This window comes from Zerene cesonia, chromosome 11 (assembly GCF_012273895.1).
Source record: "Zerene cesonia ecotype Mississippi chromosome 11, Zerene_cesonia_1.1, whole genome shotgun sequence".
Lineage (NCBI taxonomy): Eukaryota > Metazoa > Arthropoda > Insecta > Lepidoptera > Pieridae > Zerene > Zerene cesonia.
In genome coordinates this window covers 3,286,363-3,303,961 of record NC_052112.1, presented here as the reverse complement: position 1 = coordinate 3,303,961, position 17,599 = coordinate 3,286,363, and the positions used below count along the sequence as shown (strand labels likewise).

The following is a 17,599-nucleotide window of genomic DNA, read 5'->3' as shown; positions in this document are numbered from 1 at the left end:
AACACGTGTGTTCACTTCTACTGTTTATTTTATACTAAATGTTAGAAAATTTAAATTATGTTGATTAATTCCGAACATTTATAAAGCATTATTTATATAATAATCAATGAAATGCTTTCTTTTATACACCTTAAATAAACTATCAAGGATTCTTTTTAGGTTTATTGACTATCGTTCTGACAGCGTTATAATCTCAGTCCTGTATACATACTGTTTTCATGTTAAAAAAAACGTGAAACTGAGCGATACATTTTTAAATCCACTTTAAGTTCCTTAGAAGAACAGATGCTGCAAGAACATGACCTTTTTATTACATCGTATTAAACATTATGTATGAATGTAGAAAATATATAATAACATGTATTAGGCAGTTCTCGTAGATTTTTTAGGGTACTAATTGTGCCGCGAGTTTTTATGCCTGAACGAAAACAACATAGCAAGCATTTCTATGATTTATGTGTTATTATGTGCCAGAATAAATGCTAAATGACTACCAATATCTGAACATTTACATCACATACATCTGCACATGTAATGTAATCAATATCTGTACATTTTTTTCCCGTGAAAAAGTTAAAATTATACATCCATACATTCTTACGAAATACATACACAATAGGGTATGTGCAGTTTATGAAAGACTTGAGCTCCTTTGTCAATATAAAATCGGGAGCAAAGTTCAAAGTCGAGTTTCAACATTAGAACTTAACTCTTTAACCCCAATGACTTATCAAAAGGATAGACAGGTTATACACAAAAAACATTTCATTCGTAATAGCAATGGCCGTTTATAAGCCGCTCGTCTCTTTCACTCTCACGCATAAAACAGGCAGCATAGCAGGCTACGGGAATCGGGTAATTACCCGATTTACGTTGCTTCCCTTCTGGAGCGTGGACAAGGAATCTGTAAAACGTCCAAGTTGAACCCCATTGAATCTTGGTCATCTATACCCTACACATCGTGGTTGGCCGCTCACTCGTACGAACTTTAACTCATTGAACAAAACATGTATCTCTATAGGTACATACGCATACGCGTGCGTCACGAGCCCGCTGGATGAAACTCGAAATTAGGTCAAAGGGGGGTCAAGCCACTGTCACTGCCATATGTACAAACACACACAGGCATATAAAATTGCTTCTATAAATCTGGTATTAATATAATCATAACCCATAGCGATACTGGTATGATTTGGATATCTTAAATCATATATTTGTTCGTGCTGGAATTTTATTTTCTTATGCAGCCATAGATATAACGATTTATTTGTTTATGCGTCGCTCTGTTTTAATGTGTTTAGGATATTCAACGACACTAAAATCATAAAGTCATAGAGACGCTTACAATAAAAAGAATAATCATAAGAAGCATGGAAGAAATTGATTGATTGTAGTACCATGTGTAATAGGTATACAGTTTTAAGAAAAATTTTCTTAGATGACTTGTATGTGGTAGTTGAGCATGCTTCGGCATCAATTGAGCCAGGTCGCACCAGGGAAGTACCACAACTGCACCGAGAACCGCCGTGAAATAGTAGCATGCTACTGTGGTTCGTTTGGTGAGTGGGGAAGCCGGAGACCCATGTTAATTTCCTTACCCCTCACAGTCGTCAATCCTTCATTCCTCTCGCCAATCCTTTCTTAATAATTTTCCAATTTAAAGTCAGCAATCCATTTGTAAAGACGTGAGGTCGGCAATCAAGTCTACGCCTCTCCAAATGATCATGTGCGATTCCTTACCATCAGGCGACCCACCAGCTCCATTGGCGACGATGACAATAAAAAATTATGTGAAAACGCGAACGCATTTAGAATACGCATCTAAAATGCTAAAAATTTATTTTTATTTGTGTCTCTTTCTTCGAAATTCCATATTAAGTCTACACGAGCCTGCCGCTCAATCTGGTTTATATTATAATAAATAATAATATTTAAAAAGAGATATGATACGTAGATATTAATTTTAAGGCCCATGAAGATATTAATTCATTTTGGTAGTAAGAAGTTTATAAAGCTGTGTTTTTTAATTGTTATGCTTGCAAAAACTAATCAACACCTACAATACATAATTATCTCTTCTTACTATATATATCAAACAGATCAAGAACAAAAAATGCAAGATCGAATGAAAATTAAAACATAAAAAAAAATTAACGGTGTTCCGTTGTTCTATTTCAAAGTTTATTTTGGTTGGCCTTAATTAGTTGACGCTATCCCACAAAACGTTTACGACATCGCTTGATGTTTAGCATCGCAGTATGTTTAAACGTGAATTAAGCAATCATTATTGGCCTCATGTTGTCAGATTTTATTTGTTATATAAAAAACAATAAAGTATTTATTTACTGTTCAAAAAGTTTACGAATTTGTATCATGTTTAAAAGTATGACAAGAATAAAAACCTCAATAAACGTATAAAACATTATAAGTCTGTATTTATAGGTTAATTATCACTGTATGATAAGATTGCATTTCATACTCTATATTATTCATGTGCGTCCTATCGGCTATTGTATTTGTTTTTGTATATACTATATTTGTATATATTATAGTGATATAATTACGCATGCAAGCCACCAAAATATAATTTAATTCGCTGGTAAAATGAACGTCATTGAGAGCTGTAAACACAAAATCTTAGGGCCCCTGACATTGGGCTCTGACCTCACTCCGCCTTTTGGCAGTTACCTTGGCATTGCAACTGCCTATATATTATAAGCCTGAATGCTCGACGCACTCAAAATGTACACTAAAAAGTACTACGTGTGACTCGACTTAAAATTCTGTAATTCTCATCCACTTATAATATTTTCCTCTTATAGGCGCAATAAAATTGCCCATATTTTCTAGGGTATTTAGTATTATATGTAGAAGCTTGGTGTAATGCTTTCATTGATACATGATTTTTATAGTCTTGTCTTTATTAAATTATTATTGATCTAAGGACTCGATGTCGAATTCGTAAAAAATCTGGTAAATATATGCATCTAATATATGTATTATAAAATTGATATAATTGAAAATGTGCCAAACATTGCTTTTTATTTTATTCGGGCTTTTAAGCTATATCTTGTTGTATATAATTTATATCATGCTAATTTAGAAAAACATCATACACATTTTAGCAAATTTCAATGACATTGGACCTTAAATTGTTGTCGAGTTTATGTAATTATTTTGTATTTGTTTTTCACATTTAAACGATAGATTTCGATTGATCCTATCCTACTAGGCTTGAGTTGCAACGTGACATTTAACCTTTAAAGTTTAATTTTCAGTTGACGTCAACGCAATTGGACCTTGTAGGTGCTTATAGCATGGGGAACGTAGTTCGAGTAATTTTTATAATTTAGTAGGTTTAGGAGGTTCGAAATTTTTGTGATTTTGTATCTTTTAAACATCAAAACTTTTTATTCCGATTAGTCAATGATCACGAAACTTTTCTTTCACATTACTTTTTCTTAAATTTACGATACACAATATGTAAATAAAGCTCAATCGCGAAAGATAATTGGGATAAAAGCTGAGTGCTTTGAACGTACATCACCGTCAATTATTGGTAGATAGAAAATTAGCAATTCAAAATGGCAGCGGATGCACCGAGTTAATGAGAGGCGCTTGCGCGATGTCCTACTTCTACCGAGGTCACGGGGTCGTTCCCCGGGTTGTATTGATCCAGGGTGTCGGAAATGGGGCTCCGGTGCAGCGGACACCAATATATCTGATACCTTCTAGAGCGAGCGCGGACGATTTTAAAAATACTCACCTATGACAGAGAAAAGATTGGTGGATAACGTCGTTTCAGTTCTTGAGTTGTAGATTGTAAAAGAAGATTGTGTGATTTTAATTAAATATGCAACATAGTTGTATTATATAAAGTAAGATATTAGTCCACTTTTTGTTAAGTCGTTATTGTAAAATAATGATTCTTCGTCGGACCGGTCATACAGTCATAGACGGATAGTTCATGATCATTACATTTGCAATGGTTGAATCGATGAAGTTGCTAAATTGACATTGATTTTAAATGCGTCGGCCATCACGTTAATTTGTTTTATTAAATAAAAATATATATAACGAATAAATACTATGGTCTAATTGGAAATACGATATAAATGTATGTATTAATCTGCAACCAATTGTTTCAGAGTTGTAATAGTTTGAAGCACTTGCATCGAATTATTGCAAATATTTGAACTGAATGGCCAAATTATGAACCAATTATAATTTAACGACCAACTAATACAATCTAGCTACACTTGACATTGACATAAAATTGCAGGAACTAGAAGGAAAATCATAGAGCTGGTAGAGCAAGGTTTGAACATATTTATCTGTGCTGATAACGTACTAGTAGCGACTTGTTACCAAGTTAACTAAACTTGAGTCTGATTGACTTTATCTTGCATTAAAATTTTACTGAATAAAAGACAGAAGTTACTATGTAATTGAAGAAAAAAATTATGTGTAATTATGCCCTTCTTGTTGTTGGAGCTTGGTTAGACTCAAATAATTAAGGTTCATGTTTATTTATATTTTTTGGTATATCTTAATTCACAAAAGTTTAAAATGAATTATAGTGAAAATAAAACTAAACAAAAATAGATATATGTTAAATGTGTTCAACATGTACATTTTCTTGTTAATACTGTTACATATTATTACGTAATTATAGTCTAGACAAACAAAAATTCAATTTTATTTTAATCACATTCGTTTTTAATTATGTACCAACAAAACAGTTATAAATTCTGCAACGATATTAGAAGCGGCACATTAATAGGAGCGCAAACAAGTGTTATCAGCGGGGTTGTTATCGGCACATTATAAGTAGGCCTCCGAGGTAGGTCAATGACGTTCGTTCACCCTCTGCATTCGCACGTGCTGACCTCGCATCCTCCATCCTCCCCACGCCATCCTCCCCATCCCCTACTTCTTATGAAGCTAGTGATACACAAAAACCCTCCAGAGTGCACCCGGGTTAAGACCACTTGACACCATCCTTCGCTTTAACGAGCCTTATAAAAACTGTGTACAACATTTTAAATTTTTAATTGAAAAAGTGATCCCAAACTATAGCTTGGATAATAATTTAAAGGATTTATTTATGCTGAAATATGTTTATGTTCGATGCGACTCCCAAATTTCAATTTATATTTCAAAGTATAAGATAAAATGAACAATTTCACAGATTTTCTATGTGGGCGTTGAAAGAGTAACATTCCAGAAATTGCAATTTCCACGCAAAAATATAATACAAGAAATTAAGTTGAATTGCAATTATTCAAATTAAATGTAATTGAGAAATATACATTAAAACAAAACAAAATACAACTTTAAAAGTGTTCTATATTGTAGCAATATCATATATTGAAATAAGGCCACCTTTTTAAACTATAGTACGAGTACAATTTTTACAACATTTTGGCGCCAAAACCAAGAAACTATTATTTACCTTCCACCATATAGCATAAACATTCGATACGACGATTAATAACCATAAATGATTACAATCTGAATGTTGCAAGCCCAATCGATATTTCTGTTACCAAGCAGATTCAATGGCCATATTTATCCGCTAGGGGCGAGCGCGAACAACGCGCAGGTACTATATAGTTGGGTCAATGACGTTCGTTCACCCGCTGCAGCCTGCGAGCAACCTAAAACTGGGGCGACTTGACGCCACCCCCGATCATATAATCAATTCTCTTGTTTTGAATTGGACGTAATTGCGTCATACGAAATAAATTATATTCACGGTCATGCTACTAGTATTAAGGTTGGATATAGCTGTCGAATTTGTGCATATGTTGATGATAATTAATTATTATATAATTAAGCGTTTTGGACACTAAATTATTTTTTAATTCAGATGCCTCTAATAATTATATATTGTTAACGCGTCCAGTATAAGTAATTACTTATTTAGTAATTACATTGATTATTGTCACTAGTAATTTAAAATCCCTAGTAGGTACAAGTAAAATTTAATTGAATGTAATAGTATTAACTTGACCTTCATAAATTGGCTTTCAATGTAAATTAGTGTCGATATTAACATTTAAGGATCTGATATTGCTGACGTAATTGACATAATCGATAGTTATTAATTATTATACCTCTTAACTGTAAAAAAATAATTTAACCTTACCAAAACGAAACAAAGTATTACTTTGTGATTGAATATTGTGTTATTTACATTTATTATTTCTAAGGTGATTACCTTACCAACCATAACCTAGCCTAAGATTAGTCATAATAATATTATATTAATAGAGTAATATACACGCAATCATCTGTGCTATTATAGTTTGTATTCTGTACTGTGTGTTGTGGGCGTTATATTATTCGAAGTACGAGTTTAAATCATGTTACTAGAGTTTTCATGTAACGCTGACCATTTTTCAACAGTATTTATGTTATAAAAAATGTTACGATTGTACTGTGAAGATTGCTTAAATACATTATTACACCATGTTTTCCTCTATTGTATTTTTACATGAAAATAGAAATAAAATCCAATCATATTATAAGCGAAGATAACAATTTTATCACAAAGTTTATTAAATTCATTTCAATATAAATACCCTCATAGGAGGCCTGTGTCCCAGCTGTGGGAACATATATCGGCTGATGATGAATATAAATATGTGGTATATCTGGTATTGAACTGACAATAATCTGAAACTGCAATTGAAAATAACAATAAGGTATTAATACAAAAAACAGTACTTTTGTTATAAATATCAATTCTATTTAATCATGCACAAATTAAATCTTCAATCGTCGAGTTGGCGTGTGCAATACTAGTTGCAGCGACTAAGTACAAAGATATCTAAGTACCAAGTACTGGAGCCTTCGCAAATGTACTCGTAAAAGTAGATAGAATGTCTAAGTCAGCCAGGCCAGTAAGAGCCAAGGCTAGATTGTGCAATTGCAACAGAAGATTTTCAACTTTATTACCATCTACAGAGAGCAGAAAAAGCATCGAGTAACGCTTCAATGACGTTCGTTGACTCTAACGCTCGATGCCGGTGCATTGCTGTTTTCCTTCTCTATCTTTCATACATTAATATTAGAAACTATTTATGTCATTATAAGAAAAAAATGTTGTTTCACATTTTATTACCAAGTTATAAAACAAAATTGGAATAAAAAAATATGTACTTCTGATAGGTAAAATTTAACAATTTTCGACCCACATAGAAAAAAGAAAATGAGTTAAACTAAAATAAGACGATATTTCAGCATTATTATTGATACTCATCCCGTCAATTTGAAACAGTTATTTTAAACTGAACGTTATTTGTTTGTCGCTCTACGAGGTCCAGTTTGTCTTGAGCCGAGTCGCTTCCTGGCGTTCTCAGCTAATGACTCGGATCTAACAAATTGCTTACAAACTGAGAGGTCCAAATCTATTGGTCGGTTAGGACGTGAGGCGGCGTAGCTCGTGACCCAATTTCGCAGCTGCTGGTTTCAGCAGCGGTGAGGAGTGCGAGGGGAGGGCGACAGCGCGCAGGCAGTGGGGAACGGCCGCGTGTCAATGCCGTACGTTGACTCCAACAGCGGCATCGATGCGGCCTCTGCCTTACATAACCACCGACAATGAGCACTCTGCAAATGCGTGTGATGTACCCAACCGCATTCAACACATTCTATTCCATATTCGAATATCACATTTATAGCAAATAGTAGCCCAAATTAGAAACCCTGTACAAATCGATTAGATCGTAATCGGGAAACACTATAAGGATGTTGTAATCGCTATCATTAATTTTGACATTTCAATGCTACAAATTTTGTATCAAGTCAATCTTAATAAACCGCAAACAAAAGATTCGTTATATCAGTAACAATACTAAGAATGTTCCACTAATACTTAAACACAACTAGCTTCTGATTCACCGTTCTAACATGTTGTACCTAAGCTTAAATATGCGCCATTTTCCTGTACATTACTCAGAATATTTAATACTAATTTAGACATGAAGTCTTAATAAAAAAACCGTAGATGAAAAACAAATAATTCCTAAGGGATTTACAGTAAATGGAAGGTGCGTATAATCATTATGCGTTAATAATTTACGTAAGGGTTCAAAACGTGAATGAAAGGGTGATGTAAATCGTGAGTGCTCAGCGCAGTTTCAGCGTGGTATAACAATGGCTGTGAGGGCGGGCGGCAGCGACCCGAAGCCCGAAAGTGAAAGATGTGCGGGCGCGCGGTGGGAAGGAGCGCGGGAGGTGGGGAGAGCGAGCAGGGCCGCGCGCCAGCGTTAGCGAGCGGAGTGCAGCGCGCCGCAGCCTCACGCAAACAAAACTTTAGTTACTAACCTACTTCCGTACGGGCGCCAACCGCGAGCGCGACTGACGGTACGCTTGACGCTTACCTTTACGACGCCGTGTATGGCACGAATCAGTGATGGACTATTTTATGAAAAGCGAACTGAATACGCGCGCATCTGCCTCAGTTGAATGGACAGAAACACTATTATTCTTAGCAAACAGGCGAGCTTGAAAAACATGTTTTACGGTGAGACGATGTTTTACGGTACACTTTGAAAGCTTCCACGCTATGATTTCACGGCGGCATACACACTCTCGTTTTCATCTACTTAATGTTTGTTTGTTTTTTTTTTCTAACGGTCACGCACACACCTCTAGCAACACGTGTTTGTTAAACAACAAGCTTATAAATTACTTCATCTCCAAATAACTTTTATGCCTTATATATTTGCAATTATAAAAAAACCTGGAGTGCAAATGAAATAATTGTAATTGTTCACGCAAAAATAACTTTGTTAGAATATGTATTTTTTTTAACAAATCGATCGATAAATCTTATAACCAATTAAGATTATTTGGACTGCATGTGAATAAATCATTTTATTTTGAAGTAATCATGTATCTCTTGGAGCAATTTAATTTCTTATATATAAGTACATGTATAATCTTTGAAATATATTGCACATAATGCTCAAGACCACATTTTCTATTAATTTGATAATCTGACCCATTTAATTTATGAATCTTAGTCTATAATTGTAGATAAATACGCACATTTATAGGCTAAAACTATTCAAGGAGAATAGATACCGGCCGCCATATTGAATTTGCTACGAGATGTTTTGTAATATCGCCCCCTATCGGAGAATTGTCACAACAGAACATGCTAGCAAATATTATGGCAATCTATATTATTGTCAAAGCTTTACTATATCATCATTGAATATCTTTGAATTCCTGATATTTCATTAAACCTTTTAAAGTTTTTAAGCGCTACCTACGGGTCTACGGGAATGATTTGAACGATTCGAAATAAAATCTTGGTCCGAAGTATATTTACTAATAAATTACGTTAGGAAAGAGAAAAGAACATTAAATAATTCGGAAATAATTAAGCTTATGTAATATTTGTTATATATTTAACAGCTAATTGATACAAGCCATACAATGACATGGAAAAACGATTAAATAAAAATATATAAATCATTTTTTACTAGCTGTAATCCGCGGCGTCACTCGCGTGCTAGAATCTATATGTATCACGTAGTTTAGTAGCTTTGGGTATTTTTTTTATTTTAATAGATCCGTTTGAGTATCATAATATTGTGTCGCATAAAAAAATATGATATTTATTCCTATAATAAAAAAAATATGATATTTATATGTAACACTTCAATTACAGTTCAAGCAACAAAGACAGAAAAAAAATTTCAGTAATCGCATTGATATTGAGGCGGATACGTATACAAGCTTGCGTACGCGCACGTATGTAAACCGCGTTGGTTACTGTTAGTGTTTGCGTAGATTTTTAACGAAAACGCACACAACTCCGCCGTGGTGGCTCTCAATCGAAACTAGGTCGGTTCAGTGACCTATATGTTTATCTAATGATTGTAGCAGCAGTCCGCGTAACGCCTTGTGTTATCATATCACTTCGTTCGCATTTTAGTTTAGGTTATCTGACGGGCAACCTGTCTCTTGCACTATTCTTAAAGATATCACATTGTAAACAATTATCGTTTCCGCATAACAATCTTTTACCTAAAACAGAAAATTGTATAAATCCAGATAATATACTTATAGATATGACTTACACTTATTATATCTAGTTAGTGATATTAAAATAGTATAAAATATACACATACAACTAGTTTTTTATATTCAGTTCAATAACTATTTCAAATGTCTTTATTCAACTTTTCATTATATCATAAGACAAGGTTTACTTTTAATCTCCTATATTTGTATAAATAATGTTTAAAATTTTATGCTTTTAAATTTTTAGTCGCTGATTACAAAAACAAAGTATTTTATTAATAAAGTTAAATATAAATGACACACGCTCATAATAAGTTTATAAGGGTCAAAAAATTTAATCTGATTTAATCAAAAATTTCATCTTAGTATCCAAAGCGTAAATGCTAACCGTTGGCCATATCTCTGACCGTACATAATACTTTCTCTTTAAAATTTTACTTTTAAGTTGGTCAAAGTTGATGCTTTTACGGATAAAACGAGACGGTACTTGCAATATGGATGATGGGCGATGACGTGAACTACGAACGCCATATTATAATTTTGAACGTACAAAGCGTTATGGTTCTTATTTTCAAGGCATTTAAGGTAATTTTCTTTTGCTAAATTACAAAAAAATTACGTACCGAAAGCATGCTTTTCCATATCACTATATTTGAGATTATTTTTTACCAAATATTTCACTGCTTGGATGGCTCGTAAATTAGTCTATAAAACATAAAGTGAAATGTTAAACTAAATAATCATTTTTAAAACAGCTTATTAGAAGAGCTTTTCTGTTATCGTGACTCCGTCAAGGTTAGTGAAAGTTAGAAAGGATAATATGCAAAGCGTGAATGACGTCACTATCCATACAAAGACGGTGTATAGAACTGTGCTGAGAAATATATATTCTATTAAGATTATATTTTACAACATTATAAAAGGATGATGAATATTTCCCATTTAAAAAAATAAGTGATTATGTATTTGTAATGCGAATGAGAGATAATTATTTATTTTATTTTATACTGTAACTATTTATGTACAACCGTTTTTTATTCTTAATTTGATTTGAAAATTAGTATTACGTATATATATATACTATTCATTGAAAGCATGAGTTTAGTTGTGATGGAAGAAAAGAATATTTTGATTATTTCCTTAACCAAAATTTACTCTATGCCTTAGAATTTGGGAACAAGGTTCGCTGATAATTAATACTTTATTTGTTTTGTTGTTACCTTCAAATGTTCGAAGTATCTATTAGCCCTTCATTTTTGTTAGCGCCGTCCGTATCTTACCTTGCTGAAGGTGAGCGTCGGTCTCACACAAACAAAATTCATAATTCCTTACGTCGTGTCTGTCTCTATCTCGTGCATAATTAAAGCAGTCGGAGTGAGCAGGATAGATAAGATTAGATGTTGTTATTAGTAATTCTAAAACGCACTAAGCATGAGGTCGCTCGAACAAAACGTAGATGCGTCAATGTACGCTGGCAAGGTGACGCATTGTCACTAGGAATGTATTATTGTAATATGTTTGTGCTAGGTGCGTAATTGTGCAGTATGTTAACATATTCACTTAAACATCGTAACGCACGGTAAAAAATATGCCTGCTCATAAAAAGAGTTTTACCAAACTGTATAAGCTTTTCTTGGAACAATAGAACGTGTCATGCGAAAAAATCGATCGAACACATAATAACTTCGTGCCAGTATTGACTTAAACTAGTTACAGCCATTGCACCATTGCATACATAAGTTAGCTTTATAGTATGTTATGCAATCATTGAATCTACATATTCTACAATAAAACACTACAAAGACAAAGTGCTACCAAATTTAGCGAGGTAAAATAATTTTTAGTAAATAAAAAACTAAACGAATACGATTCAAAACAGAATATCGAATGATTCGTATTATGTTTATAGTACAGCACGTAGACGTAACGTAAAGTGAATTTTTAGAAGACAATAGCTTGCAACTTTCCTAATAGTCGCGTAAATTGACGTGCGATAGAGTTGCATAACACTGCATTGTACCGTCGGGATGACTGCCCGCCCTAGTTTCGAGATTGAAGCCGACAATACATATACGCACACACTGCAACCGTCACGCCTCGTAAATAGTTCATAATATGGCTAACATACTCTATTATCGCTTCCACACGATAGCGTTTTATAGTAAAAGTAAAAGAAACTGAGTACAATTTGAATACAAAGAACGCGATAGCTAATTTAGTTACGTTCTAAATAACTTGGTGCCAACTGCCGATGTAAATACTATAGTAACTTATAATGGCTATTTAATAAATAGGAAGAGAGACTTTCACATTGCTATTATACTCGTAGCTTTGGCGATAAAAAGATTTACTTCATATGCATTAATTAGAATGTAAATATACATTCGATACTGTATTCAAACAATTTTAATCGTCCATTTTGCTTATTGATTTTTTTTTTCGCTTAATTCACGCCGGCAATTGAAAGTACTTCTATCATTATCTTTTCATAAACTGCAAGTGAACATGACGATCTAGCGTATGTCAGTTAGAAATTAGGGTCAATGATAGTTAAGTCATAAAACTATAACTGAGTCATCTGCCTATACGTACCACATGTGAGTATATTTCTGCGAATGGCAAACTCGCTGGTGGCGGAACTGTTTTAAATTTATCTTTAAAAATAGCCAAAAGTATAATGGCGAAAATTCTTCATGTTTTATGAATAGAATGTATTAATTTTGGACAAAAATTAATATATAATATTTGTCATTAGGTCAATTCAAAATCAAAATGTGCTCAACATAAGTATATCGTTAAGTATATTGTAATTATACAATAAAAAATATTTAGAATCTTTTTTAACATCATCTCAATATTTTTATGTAAACAACTAACAAGCCTTATATATAGTTAAATTTATGTCACTTTAATAACAATGCGAACATTATATTTATACATATATATTTAATTATTTATTATTACACGTCTACTTCATTTAGACTTAATCAGTACTTGTATTCTTGGTTAAACAGCCATCATTATAACTGCATAATATAATTACACTTATTTGCAATTATGCATTATCATAAACCGTTTCTATCAACTGAACAATAAACTAAGTTGAACGCATCCTATCATATTTACGTTTATAAATTCTAGAAAAAACTAGAATTTTCTAGAATCATTAAGACAATATTAGATTTTAGGTTAATCTACTCGCGTTCATGAGGGCAATGGATTTCCCACGCAGGGCTTGCGAGCGGTGGCCTTGCGTCTGAACCTTTGTGACAATGATGTAGGAGTCACGGACTCTGAACTACTGGCAACTCGCGTTTTCCTCCAGATAGAACGGATTTATAATGCTATAAATAATATTCACTTAATTAATCGCTGTGTTGTCACGTCAAATTATTAAAATGGTATTTCAAAAACGATTGACGTTTTAATACATCGGATTATAATGTTTGGCTTGTCAAAATTATGTAAGATTCAATAAATATATTTGTATCAATGATGCTTGCAGCGTGGTGTAGATATAATAGGAAAACAAAGAGGTCCGACTGTGCAATATTCTAAAGAAACAAGTTTCACAGTTGATACTTATAATGTTGGCATAAAAACTAAACATAAAAATTAAATCTTATTAAGTGATACATAAAATATGTCATAACAGTGTGAATATATAATAATCAAAAGGTTAACGATCTAAAAATCGAATCAAACGATCAAAGCAAATATATTCTTATGGAAAGTGAACGCATGTATATACCCTATAAATAGATACTGACCTTTCATTTGGATGCGTCAGCCAAACTTGCATTATGTAACTCGCATCATGGCACACAACGAGGCAATACATAAAAATCTACGTGAGAATGTGTGCGTGATTTAGTAGTGTTCGAAAGAGAAAGTGGTTAAGGTCTATGGTGCTTGACCAGTAGTATTGTGTTGAGCTGGTTTGTCGATATCGATAGATAAATTTAATTTAATTGTTCAATTCTATTATAAATTTCTTTCACTTATACTTAATCAACTTAAATTGTATGTCTTAAAGTATTGTATTTTTCTATGATCTTTTTAAATAAAAATGTGGAAAAGGTCATTCCTCAGTTGACATCCCTATCTATAATACTTATTAATGACAGCTCTTCAGCCTTTTTTTTCTATGTTACGAATAGCTTTTCCTTCTTAATTTTTTTTCGTATTCGTATAAGGTTATTAGCGAAAAAAAATCGATATCAACAAACACGAGCATCACTATCTCTACGAAAGGTCCTACGGGATATACCGTAAAGGCGCGCGTACATTTTACCGTTCTCTGACGTCACTACACCGGGTACCGTTGCACCGTCTGCGCCGCGCGATGCCGTTACCGCGCCTGCGCAGCCTAGACCGGCAATACTCTCACTTTCGAACGAAAACTTTTATCTGTGCTTTCGTTATGCGTTGTTGATTTAAAGCGTTCATGTCTATGGTCGGCGACATTTACACGTTCATATTATTATTAAATTGAGCGTTTCATACTCGTTTTGTGTATTTATACACGCTGTTGTAATGACTGTTCAGATTTGTTAAGTGAATTTTTGTTTAGTCTTTTCATAGCTAAAAATTAAACTTGATTTCTTTCTTTTTTTTTTGGAAAATCGGGTAATTGTTACAGAGCAATATATTTTGGAACAAATGCTATAGATATGAATGACTAGCTGTTCCCAACTTCGCCCGTGGTATATAAATAGCCCATTTCACTGAGTGAATTTGCAGTTTTCTAATAGAAGTTTTTGTGTGAAAACATATCCGACATGATATAAGATAACATGCGTATATCGTCAAAACCTGTCACATACGTGCTAACACATCTTCTCATTCGCCATCCTAAAGCATGCAACAATCAAGATAATATATCCTGAGACCAAAATGTTCAATATATGAGTTCCCACAGAAACAATGCATTAATGTGCAAATACATAACTTTAATGGCAATACTTACTCATTATTTGGAGTCAATGCTTGTAACACTGAGATAAAATCGCGTGAAGCAAACGTTCAAAACATAAAACCTTGACCACGGCGGCTGACATTAAAATCGTATGCCTTTCACGGCTCTGTCAGGTGGTCGCTGTTGTATAACTGACTTTCCATTTTCTTTGACACACTATAGAAATGTTTGTTGCGTTTATTAAAATCTTTTGATTGAACTGTCCTTCGCCAAAAGCATAGAGCTTTGCAACGACTTTTCTCTGCAAATGTTCATGGGCGGTCGTGGTCGCTTGTAAGCGTAAGCGATTCAGCGTAAAGACTGTAGTCTTTACGCTGAATCAGGCGACCCACTCGGATGGCCCTTATGATATAAAAAATTATATTAAACGTATTACTTAGGTTAAATCACTAAAACACAATTTATTTCTTATTGTTTTTTATGGATGGTTGAATTTTTACTAGAAAAACCAGTACAACATTAAATCATTAATCAATAGCCCGTAAGTATATCGAATTCTTATAAAACGAAAGCACCAAACATTCCTGATTAGTAAACAAATAAATTGCAAAAACAGTTCATTGTAATGAGGTAGCTGGGCAGAAATTCTTCGTAAGCCCACTAGTATCGCAAAACCCACCAAGCAATATATAATCCTGGTATAGTCATGACTATTTTGTCTCATTCCAATTTGTCCGAAGAGCGTATGTAAATATATGTAATTTGCTTTATATGGTCGTGATATTGGTTCCTATAGAGTATGAAATTCGCTTTAAGCTTGAGTTCTTGCGCCACATGCAGACTGGTCGTGCGCCACAAGTTAAGGTCGGCAATGTGTGGCAATTTTCCCATTTCGAAGAGAAGCAAAACCTTGACCTAGGTATTATGTTTCATTTCGTCACTTGCCTTACATTGCAGGCAACATACGGACATAAAAATACGTATTATCATTATTCATGACGACAGTTTTAAGATTTTCGCTTCAAGTTGTTTAATTGCTGGTAAGATTTATAATTTTGCTAGATGGCAAAAGAAATAACGCAAACCTACCTGTAATATATATTTTTTTATTAAGTGAACTTCCTGCCTACAAACTATGTGAACAAACAGACGATACGTATTTCAATTCAAACAAGTCTAAGAATCGGTTGTATCTGGTTTTGAATGATGGTTGGAATAGTTTATTTAATAGTCAAAAAAAATTCCATCACCCCCATTCGCTATAGATGTCGCTACGCTAGGTGGGGCGCGCGCGCATGTTGCGCCACTGCGAGCTCTTTACGCAACGAGGCCATTCACCCCGGAAGGCATTTTCCTCAGTTTCTTTAACAGTGTGTTACTGTGGCGATCGCGTGATTCGCTCGCGTGTTATCCACCCATACTAACCCTCTGATCTCGACCGACCCAATTATCCCAAATTTAAATACATTATAAACATAATGAACTACATTACAAACATTTTGTTACTAAATAAAGTAACAGCGTACGCAGTACGCCGATATAAATTTATTAATACTGGAAGCGTTTGATAGATTCATCATTTTATACCATTAAGATTTCATTTTCTACAGAAGATCGTAATTGAAATTAGTACTCATGGCTAAGAAAAACATACGATAAGAATGTCTTTAACAAGGAAAAACGAAGGAACAAATAAATTTTCTAAAGCCAATAACATTAAATTTGTTTTCAAGGTTTCGTATAAATTGCTGATTTAAATAAATCTCATCATATGCATGGACGTTGGTCGTAATACATTGACAATGTCCGCGTTACGCGGTTGCGTGTGGTCCAAGACAGACTGACCGAGTTAAATACTTTTATAACTTAATTATTCTAAATATATTTATATTACAAAATGATGTATATAGCAGTGTGACCTAATAATTAACTTTCAATTACGTAGTCATGACACTATTATATATTTTTAAATTTATTGCCTTAACAAGGATTTATTTATATTAAACTAGCGGTCCACCCCGGCTTCTCTCATTCTACACTTATAGCCTATGTGACTCAGTGAAGTTGCAACTTTCTATTGGTTAATGTGGAAAGAACATTTGAAGTCGGTCTAGTGGTTTTTGTGTGAAAATGGAAACATTACAAACATACAAACAAAAACACAAATGTTTACGATATTAGTATAGATGTATTATAAATATTCTTTTAAGGTACTAAATACAACCTAACTAAATAAAACCTTGTGAAATTATCATAGTAGTAACGAGAAAACTGGAAAATCAGGAGAATTTGTAATTTAATAAGAATCGTTCAAAATATAGCTATCATTTATACATGAACTTAAGCCTTGACTCCTGACTTAAAACTTGTACAGTTTTATAAAGCGAACAGGAAAACCGTTTCAATGTGATCCGTGTTACCGGCCATTTACATAACTGTGACATTGTCGATGCTAAAGCTTACGTAAAGATGCATCGACTTGCGAAAGCGCGCTTCCATACTTCTATTTCCATACGTAAACACATTACCTGTATATAAAATAACAGAAAAGATATTTTATAGTTCTCTCTTCAGCCTTTTTCCGTCCACTGTTGGACATAGGCCTCTCCTAAGGCACGCCATTCCGCTCGATTTCCAGCT

General features: G+C 33.6%; 1 protein-coding gene across 3 annotated transcripts in view; it reads left to right on the top strand.

Moving 5' to 3' along the window:
* LOC119830015 (hormone receptor 4) overlaps positions 1–17,599 on the top strand; it is a 69,734-nt gene that overhangs the window by 26,751 nt on the left and 25,384 nt on the right. For 2 of the 3 annotated variants that reach the window (XM_038352829.1, XM_038352830.1), the window contains exon 1: positions 8,321–8,530. The exons of the other annotated variant lie outside the window; for it this stretch is intronic. In XM_038352829.1, the coding sequence (XP_038208757.1) occupies positions 8,473–8,530 (58 nt within the window). In that variant the 5' untranslated portion in view covers positions 8,321–8,472. Of the gene's footprint in view, positions 1–8,320; positions 8,531–17,599 lie in introns of those variants that run through there. 3 annotated transcript variants of the gene reach the window in all.